General features: G+C 31.5%; 3 protein-coding genes, 1 long non-coding RNA gene and 1 pseudogene across 4 annotated transcripts; 4 read left to right on the top strand and 1 right to left on the bottom strand.

Annotated features, from left to right (window-relative positions):
• The first annotated feature begins 296 nt into the window (after positions 1 to 296).
• Positions 297 to 6,362, top strand: LOC114414860 (guanine nucleotide-binding protein alpha-1 subunit-like). Its single transcript, XM_028379297.1, has 14 exons — positions 297 to 888; positions 2,233 to 2,300; positions 2,393 to 2,465; positions 2,680 to 2,717; positions 2,805 to 2,894; positions 3,058 to 3,135; positions 3,355 to 3,462; positions 3,572 to 3,673; positions 4,310 to 4,365; positions 4,627 to 4,761; positions 5,215 to 5,308; positions 5,470 to 5,529; positions 5,609 to 5,688; positions 5,875 to 6,362. Exons 1-14 carry the CDS (start codon positions 681 to 683, stop codon positions 6,050 to 6,052), a joined length of 1,368 nt encoding a protein of 455 aa, XP_028235098.1. The 5' UTR covers positions 297 to 680; the 3' UTR covers positions 6,053 to 6,362.
• Positions 6,363 to 7,686: 1,324 nt separating this feature from the next.
• LOC114414858 (endoglucanase 16-like) lies at positions 7,687 to 10,577 on the top strand. The gene is made up of 8 exons (XM_028379296.1): positions 7,687 to 8,126; positions 8,238 to 8,450; positions 8,568 to 8,768; positions 8,863 to 8,940; positions 9,188 to 9,337; positions 9,449 to 9,557; positions 9,790 to 9,953; positions 10,113 to 10,577. Exons 1-8 carry the CDS (start codon positions 7,914 to 7,916, stop codon positions 10,434 to 10,436), a joined length of 1,452 nt encoding a protein of 483 aa, XP_028235097.1. The 5' UTR covers positions 7,687 to 7,913; the 3' UTR covers positions 10,437 to 10,577.
• Positions 10,578 to 10,883: 306 nt separating this feature from the next.
• Positions 10,884 to 14,720, bottom strand: LOC114414859. The gene is made up of 2 exons (XR_003667281.1): positions 14,480 to 14,720; positions 10,884 to 11,181 (listed from the first exon to the last, which is right to left on the bottom strand). It is a non-coding gene; the product is annotated as an uncharacterized LOC114414859 (long non-coding RNA).
• A 2,479-nt stretch (positions 14,721 to 17,199) lies between these two features.
• Positions 17,200 to 20,025, top strand: LOC114414369 (endoglucanase 16-like). Its single transcript, XM_028378623.1, has 8 exons — positions 17,200 to 17,412; positions 17,526 to 17,738; positions 18,026 to 18,226; positions 18,356 to 18,433; positions 18,715 to 18,864; positions 18,976 to 19,084; positions 19,365 to 19,543; positions 19,652 to 20,025. The coding sequence occupies exons 1-8, from the start codon at positions 17,200 to 17,202 to the stop codon at positions 19,973 to 19,975; spliced, it is 1,467 nt and encodes a 488-aa protein (XP_028234424.1). The 3' UTR covers positions 19,976 to 20,025.
• A 3,544-nt stretch (positions 20,026 to 23,569) lies between these two features.
• On the top strand, positions 23,570 to 24,736 carry LOC114414857 (annotated as a pseudogene).
• Positions 24,737 to 24,744: the final 8 nt, after the last annotated feature.

Below are 24,744 nucleotides of genomic sequence, written 5' to 3'. Positions count from 1 at the left end.
TTTCAGACTTGGAAGGAATCTAATGGCATCAGCGCAATGTATACCATGCTTGATTTCATATCTCAGATACTCTAATTTCTCACATTTTCAATTTAATTTTAAGAAATTAAAGTAACTGTTACAGTTTTTAAATCTTAAAAGTTTTTTTATTTTTATTTAATGAAAACAATAGTATAACTCTTAAAATTATTTTGGATAAGTTGTTTTATGTTTTTTTTTTTATCAAAATTTTAACTGACAAAAACAATATAGTGGTGCTTGGTCTGCGTTAAGATGTTGGAGTTGAAAGTGGCAGGCGGAGAGAGAAAGAGGGGTCAGTGAGTGTATTTTCCCAAGAAGACATAAAAAAAGTGCCATTGCTGTGCCTTTTGTTGCTGTTGCTGTTGCTGCTGCCTTCTTGTGTCCTTTCTAAACTCAACTTTGACCCGACCAAAGGGTGCAGGAACAACCAACCAAGAACCCTCCCTCACAGCTTTCGGCGCTCTTAATTCATTCATTAATTTCTTTCTCTATTTTAATTTTAATTAATTAATTTCATCATATATTCATTCGTTCATAATCATATATGTCTATGTTATATGTACACTTACGGCATTGGTCACACTCCTCTGATCTGAATCCCTTTATGTTATAACATTATTATTATTATTACCTTAAACTAAACAACAATTATTATTGTTATGTTACTGTACAAGTACTTGAGTACTACATTGTATAGAACTTGGAATACTATATACTACATCTTCCTCCATGGAGAAGAACACAAACTGAACTTGTTGCTTTCTAGTTTCGCTTCACACTTCACACTTAACGTATCCGCCAAATCTAGGGGCATATTCCATTCCACCACCATTTCTCTGCAAAAGAGACCCTTTTGCTTCTTTTCAGGTAACAACTCTTTCTTCTGTTGCATTCCCAATCTCTCTCTCTCCCTCCCTCAAGATCCTTCTCTTTTTTTTTTTTTTGTTGATTATTTACGGAGGGTGGATTTTGGCTTAGGAGATCTCTGAGTTTGGTGTTGCATATGTAGATCGAGATGCGAAGATATTCTCCTTTTTTTCTTCACTTTTTGTATAGTTTTTTAACAGTAGATTTTTTGGGTACCATTTTCGACTATATTTTCTTTCTGCTGTAAACTTTGATGATAAGGTGGTTGTACCCTGCATGCTCTTGCTTTTCATGGTACTTCAACTGCTAAGCTTTCATGCTTCGTGTAGAGAGAATCAGCATTCAAAGCATCAAATAATTACCCTCAAAAGTAAAATAGAAAAAAAAAGGACCATTCTTGCCCCTATAAATGAATTGATAACTTGATGATTCATTGATTCTGCTCCATGCCCGAAATTGTAATTCTTTTTTAACACTCATGGGCATCTTAATTATCCTTAACTTCACTCTTTGTATCTGATAATGGGGTTTATCCATTTGATAAAATTCAAGTAGTTGTAGGTATGTAACCAAAAAAATAAAATTAATAAATAAATCCAAGTTGTAGGTGATCATCACATCGTTTCCCATATGCAGGGAGTAGAATATTCCAATGTCTGTTAAATGTAGCATTTTGGTTGAATAACTTGCTCAGAATAATCATAAATTCAGATCTGAGGTGTGGGCCGGGAACTGTTCTGGCTAAAGGGTCAATTCATAGTTTGTTTCAAGATACTCTTGCTATCCAGCTGTGCCCTTGAGTCTTTTTATTTATTTATTTATTCAGATGTCTTATTCTGTGGATTGATAATCTATTATTTGCATATATTATTGCAAGTTGCATGAAGTATTAGCTTGTGGTTGACTTGAGATATTCCTTTGAGGTGGGAGAGCCTGCTTGTGTTTGTTTGCTCTGCTCATGTCTTCTTGTTAGGTGAACTCAAGTCCATAGAGGGTGTGTTTTTGAGTAAACACCTTAATTAAGCAATGGATTCAATAAGCTCTTGTCAAATGAGCATTTGTTTATAAGCTTGATTGTGAAGACTAGTATAATTAGTTAAAAAGAACTTATGTCGTTAATTAGTTAAAACTAATTTAAAAAGAACTTAATTTGTTAAGTTTTACCATGAAGTTTATTGAACTAATAAATAGAGTTTTTATAGAAAGGTCATAATAAGCTACTTCCACAAGTCTAAATAAGCTACAATAAATGCTGCATAATGCAAGTATGCAATAAAGGAGAGTATTGAAAATTGAAACACCGGTTTCTGGTGGAGCTTGATCAATGCATCTTCTTTGTAACAGATAACATGGGCTTAGTCTGCAGCAGAGGTCGTCGTTTTCGTGAAGCTGATGCTGAAGAAAATGCTCAGGTCTTTTGTCCTTTATAAATTTGGCACTTGTTAAATTAGAAATAATACTGTTAAATAAGCTTTAATTTGATGAATGTGGCGTGCATTTGCAGGATGCAGAAATTGAAAGAAGAATCAAGTTAGAAACAAAGGCTGAAAAGCATATTCAGAAACTTTTATTACTAGGTGTGTTTTACTAGGTGACTTTCCTTATTTTATATAGCAATCCGTAGAATTATTTGGAGTTTAGCAATTAGCATTAATACGTAATGTGGTTGTACTCCCCAGAGTTTGAAGGAATCATATGCGTGTGCCACAATCTCTTAATATACCGTGCAAATACTAGCTTTTGTTATTTCTTTTCTGAACTTATTTGTGTGTTAATATCTCTGTTGTTTAGGTGCTGGAGAGTCTGGGAAGTCTACAATCTTTAAGCAGGCAAGAAATTGCATCTTCTCAACTGCTTGTGAATTATGATAGTATATGATTGCTATTGTTATTTATTTATTTGTTTATAATATGCAGATAAAACTTTTGTTTCAAACTGGCTTTGACGAGGCTGAGCTAAAAAGCTACATACCAGTCATTCATGCTAATGTGTATCAGGCAATAAAAGTATGCAATACTTGAAAGGGTGTGTTGATTATTTTTCTCTTAAAAATACAGAGTTAAAGTGTCCGCTGTTCGTAGTTAGAAAAAATGTTTTAAGTGAGTTGAGTTCCATAGAGCTAGCTGAGAAAACTGTAATCCTTAGTTTGCACTTGATGTGTTAAAACAGGTACTGCATGATGGGTCAAAAGAGTTGGCGCAGAATGATGTTGATTCTTCAAAGTATGTAATATCTCATGAAAACCAGGTACTTCACTATTACCACCTCTTTTATTCCCCAATACGGCTGGTTAATAATAATTGAGTAGTTTATATGGTCTGGTATGTTGTTGCTAAGTTTTTCCAATAAAGATCTAGAGAATGATCAATTGTAAACAGGCTTCTTTCTTCTGGAAGAATCTGTTGCTCTGTCAAAATTATATGACAAAGGCTTCTTAATTCTAATAGAGCTTAATTTTTCTGGCAGAACATTGGTGAAAAGCTCTCAGAAATTGGAGCCAGGCTGGATTATCCTTGTTTTACCAAAGAGCTTGCACAGGAAATAGAGAGACTGTGGGAGGATGCTGCAATTCAGGTGGCCAGATTGCACCCTTTGATTGCTTTGCCTTAATCCATATGCCTAGTTATCTTTTTTTGTCATCAGTTACTTAGTATGTATGTCTCACACATTCTACTTGCTGTAGGAAACATGTGCCCGTGGTAATGAACTCCAAGTTCCAGATTGTGCCCATTATTTCATGGAAAATTTGGAGAGGCTGTCTGATGCAAACTATGTTCCAACAAAGGTGTTCAAATTCTACCATTATTTTGTTCTTTACAAAGATACAAAAGCCAACTCCAAATTCTTTCTTTTTGGAGGGTGTTGTATTTTGGATTTTCTAATTGATTCAATTATGAGGGTACAAACTATTTTCTACATGCATAGGTTACTACCTGAGGCATTTCTATTTAGTTACTAATCATCAAAATAAATTTTGACAAATTAAGTGCTATTTACTAAGGTTGTGATGGGGTGCCAACGTTGGGATGTCTCCCTCTTCTGCCTTTGGAGCAATGCACCTCCTTTTGTGTATTAAAAAAAAACTAAGGTTGTGCTGGTTTTATTTATTTGAAAATAAATAAATAAATCAAGTGATCATGTGTTATTTTTTTTTATCTCAAAAACAATAAGTGGTTTGTAATTCTGTCCTGGATAGCGCTGCTGTTCTTTACTTATATTTATCCATATATCAGCTTATTGTCTAGAATTGACAACCATTATGTTGTGAATCATATTATATGCTATAATTCAGCACACCAAATACAGCATATGTTGCAAGAAGTTCGCTGTGTTTTTGCTTTTGTTTTCATTTATGGACCCTCAAATTTGATGGTGAAGTTATGGATCTCTTAATATTTCTCACTCTATTTGACAACTACAGGAGGATGTTTTGTATGCAAGAGTTCGTACAACTGGTGTTGTTGAGATCCAGTTCAGGTGAACATGCTGAGCTAACAACTTTTGTACTCAAAATGATGCAGAGACATTCTATTACTTTCCCCAATTTGTTCTTTAGTTCCTGAGCTGTACAACAGATTTTGTTGTGGCAATTTGTAATACTCATTTGTTCTTATGACCTTGTCTTTCTGTTTTTTTTTTTTTTTTTGTGGGGTGGGGGGAGATCATGTATTTTTATATTCACGCTATGATATACAGAGTGGACCAACTTTGTTAGTAATGTTTTTGCTATTTTGACAGCCCTGTTGGAGAAAATAAGAGAAGTGGTGAAGTCTATAGACTCTTTGATGTTGGTGGTCAGAGAAATGAGAGGAGAAAATGGATCCATCTTTTTGAAGGAGTTACAGCTGTAATATTCTGTGCTGCAATTAGCGGGTATGGTCTGCCATTTGGTTGCATATCTTTATATAGTTTATAATGATAGTGATAAAGGCTCTTTGGACTAAAAAGTCAGCACAAACTATTAAAAATATATAAATCTCAAAAGTGCATCTCAATTTCCTGTCTGCATATCTGTTTGGACTGTGTTGCCCGCCAAATTAAAAGGTCACATTCCAGTTGCACATTCACAATTATAAACTTACAAGCAAACACTTTCTGTTTGATGTTTGGCCGTAAAACTTCAAAGTTCAAAATGCTTGATGATTAACAAAAGCATATTCTTCTTGAAAGAGAGAGGTAAGCTCGGTCTAGTCCTGTTACCGTGCATGTTTGATGTTAGTTACTAATGTTAAAAAAAAAGGTTGGTGTGCATATTATTGGTAATAAATGTTGTGTCAGGTTAGATTTGGAGTAGAAAAAGTAATTCACTTTACATTTACCTTCCAGGTATGATCAGACACTTTATGAGGATGAAAACAAGAACAGAATGATGGAGACTAAGGAACTTTTCGAGTGGGTCCTGAAGCAACCATGTTTTGAGGTTTCATTTTATTCTTTTTCTTTTTGAAATTGTAACCTCTACCTTTGCATAGGAAATTTTATATCAACAATTCTTTATCTCCGTGTCCTTTATTATATGACAATTAACATTTGTATCTATATCTCCCCGTGAATAATGACGGTCTTTTATTTTCTGGACAGAAAACATCCTTCATGTTATTTTTAAACAAGTTTGACATATTTGAAAAGAAGATCCTGAATGTAAGAACCATCCAGATGAGTACACTTTGTCATAGGTGGAGTCTATTATCATTTCAGTTTAATACCTTGCGTTGTGCAGGTTCCGCTCAATGTATGTGAGTGGTTCAAAGATTACCAGCCAGTTTCAACAGGGAAACAAGAGATCGAACATGCGTACGAGTAAGCAACTTCTTTATACCCTAGGGATATGGACTCAAGGGTGTTATTGCTGATAGCAAAGTAGTAGTGAAACCATTCCCAATTCAGCATTACATTTTGATAATATCTAAATATAGGTTTCAAAAGGGCTGGATGAAGTTTCTATAACCTAAACTATTGATTTACTTGGATAAACTATGTCTGCAGGTTTGTGAAGAAAAAGTTTGAGGAATTGTATTTCCAGAGCACTGCTCCTGACCGTGTAGATCGCGTGTTCAAGATCTATCGGACGACTGCCCTTGATCAGAAGCTTGTGAAGAAGACTTTCAAGCTTGTTGATGAGACTTTGAGACGGAGGAATCTCTTTGAAGCTGGCTTATTATGACCTTGCTTGCAACAGTATGTATGCTTAAGAGGGATGACATTTTTACATTGAGAAATTAAAAGGTCATCTGATTTTGTTGGGTATACTAGAGGTCAGGTATACAACAATATAAAATCGATTTGTTGATTTTATGCCAAGTAAATCCTGGGTGGATAGGGAAAGCCTTTCTGAATACTTGATCATCACATCCATCTTTAGAAGGAAAATTAGTTGCGCTCAAATTTTCAGAGATGACATTATGCTTTGTGATTATCTTTTTCATTGATTGAAAGTCACTAATGATATATTTCATATCCTTTATTTATGTCTATTAAATGTTGATGAGGTTTTGCCCTTGGTTCAGCATGTAAGTTAATTTGAGGTTTTTTTGTTTGCTTGCTACCTGCCTTTTGTTCTGAGTCCATTTAATCTTTGGAACATTTGCACGAAACTTCATTGATCAGGCAAGCGACAACTATACTTGTTGATTGTCCAAAAGAGATATTTCTTTCGCCTGTGGGTATCTTGCAGGGATAAAAAACCTGCACATAATATGGATTAAAGATAGTAACACGCCCAAAGAAGCCATATATAATTAAAATCAGTGGAAATATATAAATTATAAGTTTTTTTTGGACAAATTTGAAAAACTTTTTTCTAAATAGTATATCACCGTGCAAAACTCGTGCTAAAAAAATGATAAACAATCACTCGCAAGAGAATCCCCCTCATCTCTTGAATTCACATCCTTATCTGGAATTTTCCTTTCACATGTCCACTTGGGATGATTATTTTCTTCCCATGACTTCTTTATACAACAAAAGTTATGATTTCATTCATAAATATGATTTAGTGGACTTTTATTGCTACACCTTTTTAGTTAGTCTTTTATCATGATAACGGTACATCTTTTTTTTTTTTTTTTTTTATCAGTAACGGTACATCTTATTATATTTTGGAATTAATGTATCTTTTAAATTTCTGACTTGTATAATTGTATTCGTTTAAAATTTCGAACTGTTCTTCCCATGTAATTGAGAATGAAAATACAACATATGTGTCAAATGCAACCTAAGAATAATAAGGATAACTTTAAGGTATGAAGGAATAGAAATTTGAAGAATTTAATTAGAATATGTAAACAAAGTAAATGTTTTACATACTATTGTTCAGATAATATAAATAGAAATCGTTTACTTTTGTAACAATTATTTTAATTAGATAACAATAAAAAAACTTATATTATATATCAAATATGAAGGATGAATCTGAATAAAAAAAAACATAATTGAATAAAAAATATGATTGATAAATCTAATGCTGTTAACTTATATTAGTTGAAGTTGATCCAAGAACTGTTGACTTCAAACAAAGGAATCCGTTTTGTTTGTTGATAAAAGTGAATTAAAAGCAAGAGGGAGAATAAGCGGTGCATCTTCATTGGCCAATTTTATCTTTAGTTTCCTCTCCACTTTGTTAATGAGATAACAAGCTATGCCTATTACCACCGCATGCTAAGAATAGTAGTCGGTAAATTGGGTTAAAAATGGAGGATGGAAAATCCCTACTAAAAAAACAAAGGCTTTTAGGCCTCTTTTACTTGCAACCATCCCCTAGTTTCCTTCATCCTCTAAAAACCAACTATCTCATTAAAAAAAAAAAAACGAAACACCCAAATCAAAAAGCAATTGTTCATGCTTCTTGGTTCCTTTCGGAGACAAATTAAAACAACTTTCCAACCATCAACTTAACCAGTTCTTTGCATATTTTTCTCTGTAAAAACTCTCATCCCAAGCCACCTCTTACAAACACCTCTCTCTAGCTAGCTCCCTCTCTTTCCCCTAACTTGCAGTGTGTAAATTTAAATTATTTGCATCATTTCATGGGTACTAAACAAGTTTGTTGGGCCATCATTGTAGTATGGCTTACATTGTTTGAAGGAAATACAATGCTTGTTAAGGGTGATTTTAATTACAAGGAGGCTCTGACCAAGTCCCTTATCTTCCTAGAGGCACAACGTTCAGGGAAGCTCCCTTCAAATAATAGGGTGCCTTGGAGAGGAGACTCAGCACTCGATGATGGCAAACTCGCTAATGTACATATCTTTCTATCTCTTAAAAACACATATAAACAAATTAACATGCAAAGAGAATGATAGAATAATTTGTGATATCTTATCATATAATTAATATTAATTTATATATAGGTGGACCTTGCTGGGGGATACTATGATGCAGGGGACAACGTGAAATATGGGCTCCCCATGGCTTTCACCGTTACTACGCTAGCATGGGGAGCCATTTTTTACAAGTCAGAATTTAAAGCTGCAAATGAGTTAGATAATATTCAAGATGCCATTCGTTGGGGTACCGATTATTTTCTCAAAGCTAGTTCTCGACACAAAAGATTATATGTGGAGGTACGCAGTGCCATTCTTAATTTTACTAGCAAATAATTTCGCCAGCTTGTTTATAATAATTAACATGCTTCATTTCTTTTATCTTAGAAATAAAACATAACATTGTAATAATATTAGGTTGGGGACCCGGAAGATGATCACCATTGTTGGGCTCCACCAGAAAATATGAAGACAAAGAGAAGTGTTAAGATGATTACTAGTGACACTCCCGGGACTGAGATCGCGGCTGAAACTGCAGCAGCAATGGCTGCTTCTTCCATTGTTTTTAGGCCCAAAGATCGTAAATATGCTCGTCGTCTTCTCAACAGAGCTAAATTGGTACATTCACGTGCTTATATACATACATGAAATATTCATGTCTCCTTAACATTAATTTGGGTGCTGATTTTTCTCTCTTCCACATTGCTTGTAGCTTTTCCAAATGGCCAAATCGCATAAAGGAACTTTTGATGGAGAGTGTCCCTTCTACTGCTCTTATTCCGGCTATAATGTAATTGACTACTCCTATATAAACTTCATCTCTAAATTATGGAAAAATTAGACCATGTGCTCCTGGTCAATTTTCACATGACATGTCACATTGTTCAATTTACTAAAAATTGATAATGTGTCACGTAGAGATTGATCAAATCACATGGTTCAGATGATAAATTAATTTCTCCGGAATTTACCAACCTTTAATTTAATTTCATAATTAGTGCAAATTAACGTATGTGAATGGTGTTGGTGGGATGCAGGACGAGATGATGTGGGCAGCAACATGGCTATACATGGCAACCAGGAAGTCTGTGTATATGAAGTACATAACAGAAGAATGCATGAGTGCAAGTGTAGCAGAATTTAGTTGGGACCTTAAATATGCTGGAGCTCAAATCCTTCTCAGCCAGGTTTAATTTTCTATCATCATTACTCTTTCTTTCTCATCTTTATGTGTCACTGCGCTTAATTAATTTAATCCTTCCTCTAAGTCCTAATTAACAAATGATATTGTTGCTCAGTTACATTTCGAAGGTCAAAAGAATTTGGAAACATTCAAAAGCCATGCCGAAAGTTTCATATGCTCTGTCCTACCTGACAGTCCCTACCACCAGATTAAACTGTCCCCTGGTTAGTGCTCTCTCTTATTAGTAACTATTTTAGCGACCAAAAAAATATTTTTCCTTTTGTTAATTATGGAGTCATTAAATTATAGTGACGTATTTTCTTTTAAAGTTAGACATCTAAATTGTTTCGTCACTAATTTTAATTTACATGTGATTGTGATCTTTACAAGCTAAGCTATGATTAATATACATGTGATGTGACCTTATAGTTGGCTACAAATAATGTTGCAATGCAGGTGGCTTTATTCATTTGAGAGATGGAGCCAACACACAGTATGCCACGGGCACAGCTTTCTTGTTCACTGTATATAGTGATTTGCTTGACAAACATAATCAGAAAGTCACATGTGGAGACAAACATTTTAGCTCCTCCCATCTCCTTGCTTTTGCTAAGAAACAAGTTAGTACACACACACACACACACACACATATATATATATATATATATACACACACACATTAGTTAAATATTACATATACAAGACATAGACTATTCGATTAATTAATCTAAAATATAGACTTATTGATTAATTGGGTGGTGAAATTGCAATTTGCACAGATGGATTACATACTAGGGAAAAACCCTGAAAGAAGATCTTACATGGTTGGATTTGGAAAGAACCCACCAACGCAGGCTCACCATAGAGGTGCTTCGGTGCCAAAACTGAAAAAGGATGAAGAGGTGGTTTGCGCCACGAGCTTCTCCAAATGGTTTCAAAAAGATGCACCTAACCCCCATGAACTCACTGGTGCCATCTTGGGTGGACCTGACTTCAACGACAAGTTCAACGATAAACGTTGGGACTCGCCTAAGACTGAACCATGCACTTACATCAATTCCCTAGCTGCTGGAGCTCTTGCCAAGCTTGCATCTTTGAGTTGATTTTTATGTTTCAAAATTTGTATATAGATTGTGACCCATGGATTAGACTTACAACTGATTTTTGTAAGTCTCTTACTTTTTGGTGTACAATGATCATATTATGATTTAAATTTAGGACCTCCTACATATTATTCTAAACCTCTTACCACTAGGCCCACTCTAGTAATTTGTGAGTCTCTTAGTGTGTCGGTGTTTATATTGTATCTTGTTCCTTTTTATGAGTAAATAGATGGATAAGAAATAAGAAACATATGAACCGTGATGTGAGATATATAGACAACATTTTACTATTATTTTATCTTTAGTAATTAGGTGTAAGAATTAAATTAATCTCTTTATACGACAAAATCTCCCTTTATGTCTTAGGTTAACTTTCTTTAAACGAAACGTATCAGAAAATCTTGTGGAAACTAGTATTATGGCATAAACGAGGGAGACAGATTTGTGTTTGTCAATAAGACTCAACGCATCAAATCATCTGACACAAATTGAATCCAACTGATTAGATTTACAAACTAATTCTCCATTTGCGTCTCTTTCCAAACAATTTACGGAAAGGGTTTATTCTACACATGCATGGTGAATCCTGCATGGGCCTATTTCGCCAACCATCCTGACAACATCACTTGTACCTGCATCCTACGCCTGCTAGCTGAGTTGACCTGCACCTGTCTGCTGGGCTGGTACTTGCTGCTGTATCGCCAGTTAAAGGGGAGAAATCCAATGGCAGCTATTACACCAGCAGCTTTGGTGGAACCAACCACGTGTCAGTATTAACGAATAATTTAACTATATTTTACAAATAATAAAATTTAAATATATTCTAAAAATAATTTAAATATATTTAACTTTTTTAACTTGCTTTAAGTTTTTCAAGTTTTCGAAACTGTCTGTATCATTAAAAAAATTTGTTTGAAGTAATAATTTAAATATATTCTACAAATAATAAAATTTAAATATATTTTACAAATAATTTAAAATACATGCAAACATAAATTTAAATAAATAACAGAATGTATATATATATATTTGAATAACAAAATATATTCTACAAATAACAAAATTTAAATATATGTAAACACAAATTTAAATAAATAACAGAATATATATATATATATATATATATATATATATATATATATATATATTTAAATAATAAAATATATTATACAAATAAAAAAATTTAAATATATTCTACAAATAATTTAAATTCAAATATATATATATATATTCTACAAATAATAAAATTTAAATATATGAAAACACAAATTTAAATAAATAACAGAATATATATATATATATATATATATATATATATATATATATATATATATATATATATATATATATATGAATAACAAAATATATTATACAAATAACAAAATTTAAATATATTCTACAAATAATTTAAAATACATGCAAACACAAATTTAAATAAATAACAGAATATATATATTTGAATAACAAAATATATTCTATAAATAACAAAATTTAAATATATTCTACAAATAAATTAAAATACATGTAAATACAAATTTAAATAAATAACAGAATAGACCCCTTCCGTAAATCAGTAGGACGTATATCACCATCATGCATGTGTAGGAATAGACCCCTTCCGTAAATTGTTTGAAAAGAGACCCAGATGAAGAATTAGTTTGTAAAACTAACCCCTGGGACTAATTTGCCATCATCTAAGTAATTAATCTGATTCTAAAACATAAAGGGAGTTTAAGTTAATTATTGTAAAAAAAATATGTTTAATTTAAAATTTATGTAGGAAGATTTGATTTTAGTCTTTTAAAGATTTTTATTTTGATTTTAATTTTATAAAGTTTTTTTATCCTTGTTATCTATTGACATGTAACGTCATCAATGTATTTAATATAATAATCATGGATTTTTTTATAAATCATTTTTAAATTATTATCTATTAACAAAAATTTATTGAAATTAAGAAATTGTATGTATCATAAACTTGGCTTGATTTTGCTCAAAGAACTTTTATATTAGCTACTTTCCCATCTTTTAGCAATCCTTAATCATCCACCATAATATTTATAATGTTTTACAAAAAGTGGGACTTGATTAAGTTTACGTACTCTTGTAAACTCTTGAAAATACTCACGATTGTTTTTAGTTTGGTGATCTTTCCATCATCTTATAATGTTGACCGTCAAATACTCATACCTGTTTATGTTTCTTTTTTATTATTATTATTATTATTATTATTATTATTATTATGCCTCTTGTCTTCACGGCAAAAAATGATGTGGAGATGTGTAGGGACCAATGGAATTGGCCGAAGAACAATCCTAGTGTGTTTGGAGCTTGGAATCCAAGTTGTCTCTTTGATTCATGTGTCACTTGACAATTTGACTTTGTCTTGTCAGATTTTAGTTTTGATATTTCTTTGTTTTATATGTATTAGGGTGGTTCAAGAGATGTTAAATGAAGCATACCTTTGTAACCTGTTACGATTTTTCATCGCTAGATTCCTAGAGGCTTAAAAACATTAAATTATTGAGTTTCGGATAAATAAATGAAATTTATAATACCTAACTGTTATCAAAACAACAATCAATCCTCTAATATAGGTTGGACTAACGACTTTCGATTTGAGGTAAGCTTCACAGTATCTTTCTCAATATATTATTCAATTTGGACTAACAATTCTTATCTACTACTTTATAATCTTGATATTCTCATATTTACTCGACTTCATGAAATACAATCAAGTTTATGAAATTTGAGTTTAGATTTCATGATTCAACAATAAACTACAGGGGTATTGAGAGTGGACAGGAAAATATATATTCTGGAACAAATTTTTTTCAGGGTTTAATAAGCTACAGGTTATATATATATATATATATATATTCAGGAACACATTCTGTTTTTTTCTTATAATTTTTTAAATTTATAAAAGAGCCCATGTATCTAATTTTTTATAATTCTCTGATGCTTAATAACATTAGAAACTGTTAATCAGAAACACAAATATGTTCATTTTATTGCAGTAGATTGAGAACTAAAATATAAACAGAGTGTCCATTTTGTTCTTATTTTTGAAAAAAAAATTAAATTTAAGAATAAATGCAATCCCACTTTAAAAAAAATAGTTTTTAATCAAATTCTTTATGCAATTAATTTGTAAAAGGCCATTTCCTACTTCTTTCTCTTGTATAATCCCAATGATAATTCGAAAGTAAGCATAACGATATGAGTAGTTAAAGTAATCTGGCAGTAACATTATGATAAAGCAATTTTAATTTTTTTTGGATACAGGGAGGGATAACAGCCCCTAAGGAACTACTCTAGTATGACGAGTAAAGGAAATAGACAAATCATCCTGCAAGAGAAGCAGGCTACAAATAGAAGGAACACCAGACAGAACTTTCAACCCCAAGAGGCTGATTATGAGCCGCTGAATTGGATTCCCTGTTGACACTTTTGAACAACTTTAGGGAAGAATTCGTTTTGAGTTGTTTGCTCATCTTTTCGATCTCATGATATTACATATTTTGTCACTTTTTACTTTAATAGTAAAACTTAATTTTGAGTTTTTAAATTTTACTTGGACAACAAAAAAGTAACAGAGCCTCTTTTTTTTCTTTTTCAAATAACATTAAAAAATAATCTTTTTTTTTAAAAGAAGTGAAATTGTTAAGAGTTCTTCTCTTGAAACTCTTATAAAGCAATTTTAAGAACTAGACATTCAAACAAAGCGGACGGAGACTATGGTGGAAAAATAAATTTCTTTGTGTTTGATGCACAAAGAAGAATAATCGAGTATGATAAGTTTTTGGGTTTTAAATTTTTTTAAGATTTTGAATATTTTATTTTAGTTAATGGAAAAAAGACAATGTGCCATTTTTTTAAAGCATAAACAACTGAATAATAATCCAGTGATGAAATTTCAAGGATCTTAAACAAAACCAACAACGATGCTATAACTATAAGAGTAAGTAGTGCATTCTATGGATTAAATTAACTCATAAAAATAATTATACTAGTAAAGATAGATTTGGCACAAAACATACGGGACTCTTCTTCCGTGATTGTTTCACCGCTCTTCTTGTTATGCTTCTTGGCGTACCTCTGGTTCCTCAGAAACTATAGATTCGGAGTTTGGTGGAGGTGTGGCGGTGTCTCTTTGGCTTTTTGATGGGCCTTTTAGGACTGGTTGTGAGTGGTGGGGTACTGTACTTCTTCAACTTTGCCATCTCTTAAAGAGGGGGAGGATGATTACTCAATTATTGGGGTTGGAGATGCTGCGGGTAAGGGTATATAGTACCTATCGATCCTGCCCTACACATATATATCATATATATTAAATACTAATATAATTAAAATATGTTATTTAATTAAATAATTTATATTATACATATATTATTCTATAAAAAATTATTTTTGTAATTTTATGACTAATAATAATAATCTAAAAATGAATCTTAATCCAATATATATTATATTAAATTTGTTTCACATTCTATTTAAGAATATTTAACTATTATTTTTTTTATGTACAAATTTATGAATTTGTTAAAAAATTCTTTTAAGATTGATTTCAAATTGTGAATTAATATTTTATGTTGTTTGATGTTCATTAGTAATGTAAATTTGTACATATTTAATGAATTATTTTTTATAATATTGAATGATTATGTTTATAATGTTTATTTATAACTTAAATTTAATACTATTTTCTGTCTTACATATAAGAAGTAAAATGCAATAGTTTATTGGTCCTAATTATAAGAAATATAAGATTATTTTATTAAAATTTTCTTTTTACATCTAATTAATTATGTTTATTAATGATATACACACATTTCTTCATTAAAATGAGTGTATTGATTGAGCTATCAACAAAATCATGTATACTTATTAGTTAAAAAAATTATCTGAAAAATAATCACCTCTTAAATCATTTAATATAATGAGTAGTTTTGAAATAAATTTAAAATTTATGATAAATTAATTAATTTAATCATTTATATTAGTTTTGATGAATTAAGTAATTATATATATATATATATATATATATATATATATATATATATATATAAAAGACTAAAAATAATATTATGTGTGAATATTTTTAATTAATATTATCTTTAAATTACTTGAAAGTAAATTTTTACTTTACTTATAATAATTATTCTAATTAATATATATTTTTATTAATTTATTAACTTTAAACATAATGCGGATAATATGAGTGGAAGATTAAAGTTGATATGAGTATTTTATTATATTAAGGCAGAGTTATAAGAATGGTACTCTAGGACTTTATCGTGATGATACCCATTGTCAGTCCTACTCGTAAACCAATATCGACCTCATCTTCAAGCTCTCCCTCGCCCACCGCTACTACGCACAACTCATCTCTGCGCTTCACTTCTGCCAGCACCACGATGTTGCCTGCTCCTGCCACTTCATCCTTGGCCACCCTCACTGCCTCACCAAATACTCTCTCAAACTATTTCCCTCCCTACAATGACGCTGTGCAAGAAGAGATGACTTTCTTTTCCAGCTATTCGAGTACTTCAGCGGGAATCCAAGCGGAATCTCTATCACAAACCCAAACATTGGTGCCTTTGTGCAAATTCATGCTTGGTTTCAGCAAAAGAGATAATGAGGAAAGAAGAGGAAACTGAAACCCTAGAGGGGAGAGGGAGAGTTAGTGTGTGTTTGTTTACCTGTACATGAGCTATTGGCTAATCCTATGAATACCTGCACATGCCATCACAAATTTATTTATTTTATATAAAAAAATTATAACATAATTCAAACTTGAATATATTTTATATCAAAATTGTAAATTTTTAATTTACTTTTCATGTGAATAATCTTGTCAATCTTCAAATTATAGATAGCATGAGTTTGTAGTCTATTTTTATTAGGAAAATTATTTTTTAGCTTAATGTCACATTTTATTCTTATGTTTTTATGAATTTTGTTTGCACATCTCATTCCCTTTTTTTAAAACTCTATAAATTTTGCCCTTCAATTAGTTGAGCATCTATGGTTATTCACTGAGTCTTTACCATGCTTAGGTTTTTAACTAAATTTCTTTACTTGTTTTTTAGACCATATAGTGTTAGGTGAAATTAAGGAATTCTAACAAAATTTTGCTCCTATGCTATAATTCTTAATTGAGTTTTTAACTTTTTTTGTAGGTTCTAGAAAAATAATATATTCATGTATTAATATTTATATTTTTTAGCTTAAAATATTATTTTATTAGTATTATGATCATTTTGAAAAAAAAAATTAAAATGGTAATTTTTTCACGCTAAAATATTTGAAACAATAAATTTAAACTGAATTTTGAAACAATAAAGTAATCGTTAATTAAAACAGTAATTAAAGCAATAACTTTGAAACAATAAATTGAAACGCAATTTCGAAATAATAAAAGTTTAAACAATGAAACCTATAATAAATGGTGCAATGGTAATTTTCTCGTAAAGCTCACTCCTTCCTTCAACCTCTAAGAACCAATTCCCTCATTTAGCAAAGGAAAACAAAACGAACACCCAAAACAAAGTATTGTTGTTACTTTGTTACTACTTCTTGGTTCCTTTCGGAGACAAATTAAAACAACTTTCCAACCATCAACTTAACCAGTTCTTTGCATATTTTTCTCTATAAAAACTCTCATCCCAAGCCACCTCTTACAAACACCTCTCTCTAGCTAGCTCCCTCTCTTTCCCCTAACTTGCAGTGTGTAAATTTAAATTATTTGCATCATTTCATGGGTACTAAACACGTATATTGGGCCATCATTGTAGTATGGCTTACATTATTTGAAGGAAATACAATGCTTGTTAAAGGTGATTTTAATTACAAGGAGGCTCTGACCAAGTCCCTTATCTTCCTAGAGGCACAACGTTCAGGGAAGCTCCCTTCAAATAATAGGGTGCCTTGGAGAGGAGACTCAGCACTCGATGATGGCAAACTCGTTAATGTACATATCTTTCTATCTCTTAAAAACACATATATACACAAATTAACATGCAAAGAGAATGATAGAATAATTTGTGATATCTTATCATATAATTAATATTAATTTATATATAGGTGGACCTTGCTGGGGGATACTATGATGCAGGGGACAACGTGAAATATGGGCTTCCCATGGCTTTCACCGTTACTACGCTAGCATGGGGAGCCATTTTTTACAAGCCAGAATTTGAAGCTGCAAATGAGTTGGGTAATGTTCACGATGCTATTCGTTGGGGTACCGATTATTTTCTCAAAGCTAGTTCTCGACACAAAAGATTATATGTGGAGGTAGTGCCATTCTTTTACTAGCTAGCAAATAATTTCGCCGTTACTTTTAAGAATTAGAGAAAAAAATGCTATCCATTATAATGTAATTTTTTTAAATGATGTAATCATAACTTATTATATATATTATGAGTTTATTAATTTTTAAAATAATTATCTTAAAATAATTTATAATCAGAAGATAATTATAAATTTATCAATTTATAAATACATAAACATTAGACTCTAATAATTAACGTGCTTCATTTCTTTTATCTTAGAAGTAAAACATAACATTGTAATAATATTAGGTTGGGGACCCGGAAGATGATCACCACTGTTGGGCTCCACCAGAAAATATGAAGACAAAGAGAAGTGTTAAGATGATTACTAGTGACATTCCCGGAACTGAGATCGCGGCTGAAACTGCAGCAGCAATGGCTGCTTCTTCCATTGTTTTTAGGCCCAAAGATCGTAAATATGCTCGTCGTCTTCTCAACAGAGCTAAATTGGTACGTCCACCACTTGCATATATACATGAAATATTTGTTTCCTTAATTTGATATATATATATATATATATATATATATATATATATATATATATAGCTTATTTTTCCCTCTTCCACATTAATCTTGCAGCTTTTCCAAATGGCTAACTCGAATAAAGGAACGTATGATGGAGAGTGTCCCTTCTACTGCTCTTATTCCGGCTATAATGTAAGTAATTACTCCAATAAAGTTTATCTCTAAATTATGAAAAAATTATTACATGGTGAGAGACAATGTGATTTTAGCATGATTTCTATGCCACATAATTATATTATTCCCTGTAAAAAAAAATTATATTATTCAATTTATGAAAAAGTTAATAACTTGTCACATAAAACATTAATCAGATCACATGACTCAGATCATATAACAATTTCTCCTAAATTATGAATCGTTAATTTCATAATTAGTGCAAATTAACGTATGTGAATGGTGTTGGTGAGATGCAGGACGAGATGATGTGGGCAGCAACATGGCTATACATGGCAACCAGGAAGTCTGTGTATATGAAGTACATAACAGAAGAATGCATGAGTGCAAGTGTAGCAGAATTTAGTTGGGACCTTAAATATGCTGGAGCTCAAATCCTTCTCAGCCAGGTTTAATTTTCTATCATCATTACTCTTTCTTTCTCATCTTTATGTGTCACTGCGCTTAATTAATTTAATGCTTCCTCTAAGTCCTAATTAACAAATGATATCGTTGCTCAGTTACATTTCGAAGGTCAAAAGAATTTGGAAACATTCAAAAGCCATGCCGAAAGTTTCATATGCTCTGTCCTACCTGATAGTCCCTACCACCAGATTAAATTGTCCCCTGGTCAGTACTCTCTCTTCTTTCCATGTGTTTCCATTACATTTATACTTAAAATTAATAAATTAGCTAGCGACTGAATTTACTGACGAAAAAATGTTTTCTTCCCTTTTAATTATGGAGTCGCCAAACTTTAGCGACAAATTTTTAAAACTTAATGCCCCGTCACTAGTTTTAATTTTTGTAATAGATTTTGATCTTTACAAGCTATCATGACCTGGGGCTGAACTTTGTTTAATTAATATACACATCACCTAATAGTTTGTTATAAATAATAATGATGCAGGTGGCTTTATTCATTTAAGAGATGGAGCCAACACACAGTATGCCACCGGCACTTCTTTCTTGTTCACTGTATATAGTGATTTGCTTGCTAAACATAATCAGAAAGTCACATGTGGAGACAAACAATTTAGCTCGTCCCATCTTCTTGCTTTTGCTAAGAAACAAGTCAGTACATATATATACATTAATTAAATATTACATATACATTTGAAAACAAACAATTAATTAGTACGTACTATAAACACAGACTAATTGATTAATTGGGTGGTGAAATTGCAATTTGTACAGATGGATTACATACTAGGGAACAACCCTGAAGGAAGATCATACATGGTAGGATTTGGAAAGAACCCACCAACGCAAGCTCACCATAGAGGTGCTTCCGTTTCCATATTGAAAAAGGGTGAAGAGGTGGTTTGTGCCTTGAGCTTCACGCAATGGTTTCAAAAAGATGAACCTAACCCCAATGAACTCACTGGTGCCATTTTGGGTGGACCTGACATCAACGACAAGTTCAACGATAAACGTTGGGATTCGCCTAAGACTGAACCATGCACCTACATCAATTCCCTAGCTGCTGGGGCTCTAGCTAAACTTGCATCTTTGGGTTGATTTTCATGTTTCTAAATTAGTAGTACATAGATTGTGACACATATGATAAAACTTGCAACTTACTTTTGTGAGTCTCTTACATGCTTAGTGTGTGGAGTTTTTAATTAGCATATAAAAGTAATTTGGTTGTACCTTGCTCCTAATTGCTATTAGCAAATTGAAGGATAAGAATTAAGAAACATATGAACCGTGACGTGTGCATTTTCTTAACCTCATTTTTTTTAGCTTTAATAATGTTAGATAGACGCCAACATTTTACCATTAATTTTTTTAGTTAGGTTTAACAATTAAACTATAACGATCAATTTTCTTTTAACGGACTATGTATGGAAAAATCTTGTAGCCAGAAGGTGAAAACTAGTATATATAAAGGCATAAACGAGAGGAGCGAATGAGACATGTGTCTGTCAAAAAGACTCAACGCATAATATCCCATCAATCTGATTCTAAAATAAAATGAGAGTTTAAGTTTACTATAGTAAAACAAATAATATATATATTTGGTGTTGTTGCTCACTCACATGCAGTCACAGTAATCCTGTTTAGAGTTGAAGGGTTACGAGTAGGCAAACCACCAACACAAGAGCCAAGGGGTAGTCACCCTCAACCACATGATTCCGAACACGTGTGATGCGATAAGTTGAAGTAGTTGAGACTTGAAGTACAAATATCAATACTTTTAATTTTAACAAAATAATACTACTATTCTTTTTTCTTTTGATGTTTTGATAGAAAATGATAGTTAAATATTTTTATTCAAATTAAATGTTATTTTAAAATTTTAAATTATCATACGCATAAAAAATAAAACAGATATTAATAAAATTATAAGTATCTTTTTTTAAAAAAATACTAATAAATGTCATAAAAGTACTTATAAGAAATAAAAAATATTACAAAGTTGTGCTTTAAGAACATTAACACTTACTTAGTATTTGATATATGTTTTTAGAATATTTTTAATATAATGATTTTTATAAATATTTTAAATCAGTGTCTTAAAATATTGATTATTAGTTCTTTATGAAAATATTCACAAAATGTAATATTTATTATATTAAGAACTTAAAAATATTTAATAATTTTTATTTTGAATAATTAGTAATTTTTTTAAATTAATCATTAATATTTCTATTAAATTTAAACTATATTGGATCAGTTTTAATTTTTGAAAAAATTATTTAGTTGAAAAATGATTAGAATGCATCAATTCTTATATATTAATTTATTTAAACATCAATAAAATAATACAGTGTATTTTTTTCATCTCATATTGTATAATGTCTCTTCAATGCTCTATTTGGCATAGGGAATAAAAATAAGGTGAATGGAAATAGGAAAGAGAGAAATAAATAAATAAATAAAAGTGATTTTAATATTGTTTACTTAATTTGAAAGAAGCCGGAATTTGAAGTCAAGAAATATGGAAGATAAAAAATTAAAAAATATATAGGAAAGGTAAAAAAAATATTGTTAATAATGAAAATCATTTTTTCTCCTTCAATAGAAACATTGAAGATTGATTGTAGTAGTAATTAAAAATAAAAAGTATTGATAATTTTGCCTATTGAGTGAGGAAATAAAACAAAATGAATCCATATTTTTTTTTTCTTCTCCCTTGCTCCTTCCATCATTTCTGACCTATTAAATAATTTAAATTTAAATATTCTTATTCTATTTGATTTATCCCTCTTCTTTTGACGACCAAAACATATGGTTTAAGAATAGAGTTGAAAGTAGATGATATCCACGTCATGAAGGTGAGTGTTTGGCCTTTTGGAGGCAGAAAAAGAGTGTAGTTGAGATTTGTGAACATAACAAAAGAAGAAGAAGGATTGAAAATAGGGACCAACAATTCAGTTAGGATGACAAATACCTGTTTATTGGAATGCGGGCGTTGAACTTTAATATTCAATTACCAAAATGGGTCCCACCTACCCCTACTCCTGGAATGGATAAGCTTAACCTTCGTTAGTCTACGCTACCACTCTTTTTTAAATCAAAAGTAACAGCGTTTTTTTAACGAATTTCATCTATAATAGTAGCATTAAGAAGTGCTTTCCTAAATCTTTTTAGAAATTATTTCAAGATAATTTTACTTAATTATTACTCTTTAACTTTAGTTCTTTTTTTAAGGGTTTAACTTTAGTTCTAATATCATAAATATGCTAATTTTTTTTTAAAAAAAAAACTTGAACATTTAAAAATGTGTTCATAAGTGTTTGCTTGATTTGCAGACTTTTTTTTTTTTTATCTATAGTAGTTAAAATACAGGCACTCTGTGCATTAACTATTCATTTACTTTTAGAATTATATATATATTTGTAAATAACTATCATCTTTGAAAAGCTTTTGTATAAATATCTGCTTTTGATGTGGGTATGATTTTTAAAAGTGATTAAAGGATAAAATAGTTAGAAAATTGTATATACCAAAAAGAGCTATTTTTTTTTTGAAAGGTGCTATTTCCTTTATTATTAATAAAGTGATTGGGTTTAAATTAACTTGTATTCACGAATAAGTTGATGATGCTGTGAATTAGATAGTTTTTTCTGCATTTTTAGTATTTAAACATTAAATAGTTGATAGTATATGGAATTGCTTTTATTATTTATATACAGATTTTAGAACACACTGTTTAAAGAAAGAAACTCTCATCGTTTCATTTGTGATGTAAGAAAATAAACATGACTATTGTTTTCGTTAGCTTTCGATCAGGATAGTGTATCTGATATTGAAGATATATGGAAAATTGTTCTTAAGAAAGCATTAAACCGTCCGCGTTACTCTTGGTACGTGTGGCCATTGGATTTGGATGTTGCGTCCGATAGATTGTATTGAGATACACTTGGCTTACATGTGATCACGACAGGATCATTAGTGATTACTAATAATACATGCTAGTAGTCACAAGCGGCATTTGGTATATTCCATTTCTGATTCCTTTTATTCATTTATTGTCTTGCAATGATCACCCACTCCCTTCCCAATTTCATTATCCTCTTCTTAAGCTAGCCTTTGATACTCTCACTCACTCCTCGTCTTGTTCCATTAATGAAAGGCTTCCTAAAATACCTAATCAGAATATGCAAATATCCAACTCTATACTCCTTACTCCTTTAATTACTAATGAATAAATTAAATATCGTAACTAAATATTTTTTAGTGTGTCATAAACAACACATGATAAGTTAAAAATACAAAAAATAATAATTTTTTTAATATATAAAAAGTTGTGTTATTTAATGTTTAATTTAAAACTAATTTACAACATTTAATAAGATACACTTAATTATTCAAGTTTATGTGTTTATTGGCACACAATAAAGTTCTCCATATTAGATTTATTTGATGTTTTTGTATGTTTTAAAGTTTGAAGAGATTTTAAGGGTGAAAACAATGAAGACGTGTTTTTGAGGATGTGGATAAGGGCAGGCCTTTAGCCTTCCACACTTTGGCATTAATTAATTTAATGTGAGACTGAATAAAAGTAAAAGAAATAGAGTGTTAGGTTATCTTGCGGAATACTCTATTCATTAAAGTAGTTTGGATTTAGATAATTGTAGACTAAAATTATACATAAACAACGAAACATATAAAGGAAGACCACGCAATAGAGTGTGTTGTGTCTGTTCCTACCTCCTCATCTGACTCTCCTTTTCACTTCAGAGTTCAGAGTATGGGTGGCTTCGGCGTTTGGATGGAAGCATCGCCGTCGTTTGAGGTTGAAGATGATAACGAGCACTGCTCAACTTCCGCTACTTCGTCCATTGGAAACGACAGTGATGTGTTGTCGGAGACAGAGTGTGGTGAGAATGACAATGAGGCTCACAGTACTTATAAATGTCATCAACCTTTGGACACCATGGACTCTCTCCAACAGGTTCTTCCCATCAGGTTCTTCCCCTTTTTAGATCACACTTTCAAGTTGACATGTTTCAACAAAAAAAACACAGATTCTAATTTGATTTAATTTGGTGCACTTGACTGCCTAAATATGCTTACAACACGAGAGACACAAAGCTAAGAATTTTGCATCTTGATCTAGGTTGTCAAGGTGGAAACAATTGCATTGTATTAATTGGAACTGTTGAAACTATATGTGGCGAGTGTATGATTGATGGTTGAGTTGTTTCATGGACAGGAGGGGCATCTCAAAGTTCTATGATGGCAAGTCCAAGTCCTTTACGAGTCTGGCGGATGCTGGTTCTACCCCATCTGTCAAAGACATTGCAAAACCAGAGAATGCTTACACCAGGAGGCGTAGAAATTTGATGTGGGAAAAGAGTCGAAACTACCCTTTGAGAAGCAACAATGGTGGCATTTCCAAGAGAACAACAATAAGCTCGAGCCGAAGCACCGTGACTCTCGCGTTTGCCATCAACTATGACAGTAACAGTAGCTGTGCGAGCGAGGATTCATTTTCAAGCTCAAATCCGAGGTCACCTCCACCTCTTCCACCACTACATCCCCAAAATTGAGCATGCAGTTCAAGTACAGCTTCATCCTCTCCTATGCAGCACGGTTTCTCATCATGCTGGTCCTTTTCCTTAGCTGATATTCAAAATTGTTCCACTGCTGCAACAGTAAAGATGCATAGCTCCTCCCTGGGGAATGAAGCAGCTCATCCATCATAATAAACTGACTCATTAGCTCAACCGTGTTTTAATAACCACTTTAAATGAAATATTTTGCTCATGTGCTATTTGTCTATGCGAGCAGTAGGCTGCAGAGATACCAATAGTAGGTATTTAAATTTGATATATGGT

This window comes from Glycine soja, chromosome 6 (assembly GCF_004193775.1).
Source record: "Glycine soja cultivar W05 chromosome 6, ASM419377v2, whole genome shotgun sequence".
NCBI lineage: Eukaryota > Viridiplantae > Streptophyta > Magnoliopsida > Fabales > Fabaceae > Glycine > Glycine soja.
The sequence above is the reverse complement of the archived record's forward strand: the minus strand, read 5'-3'. Positions and strand labels throughout refer to the sequence as shown.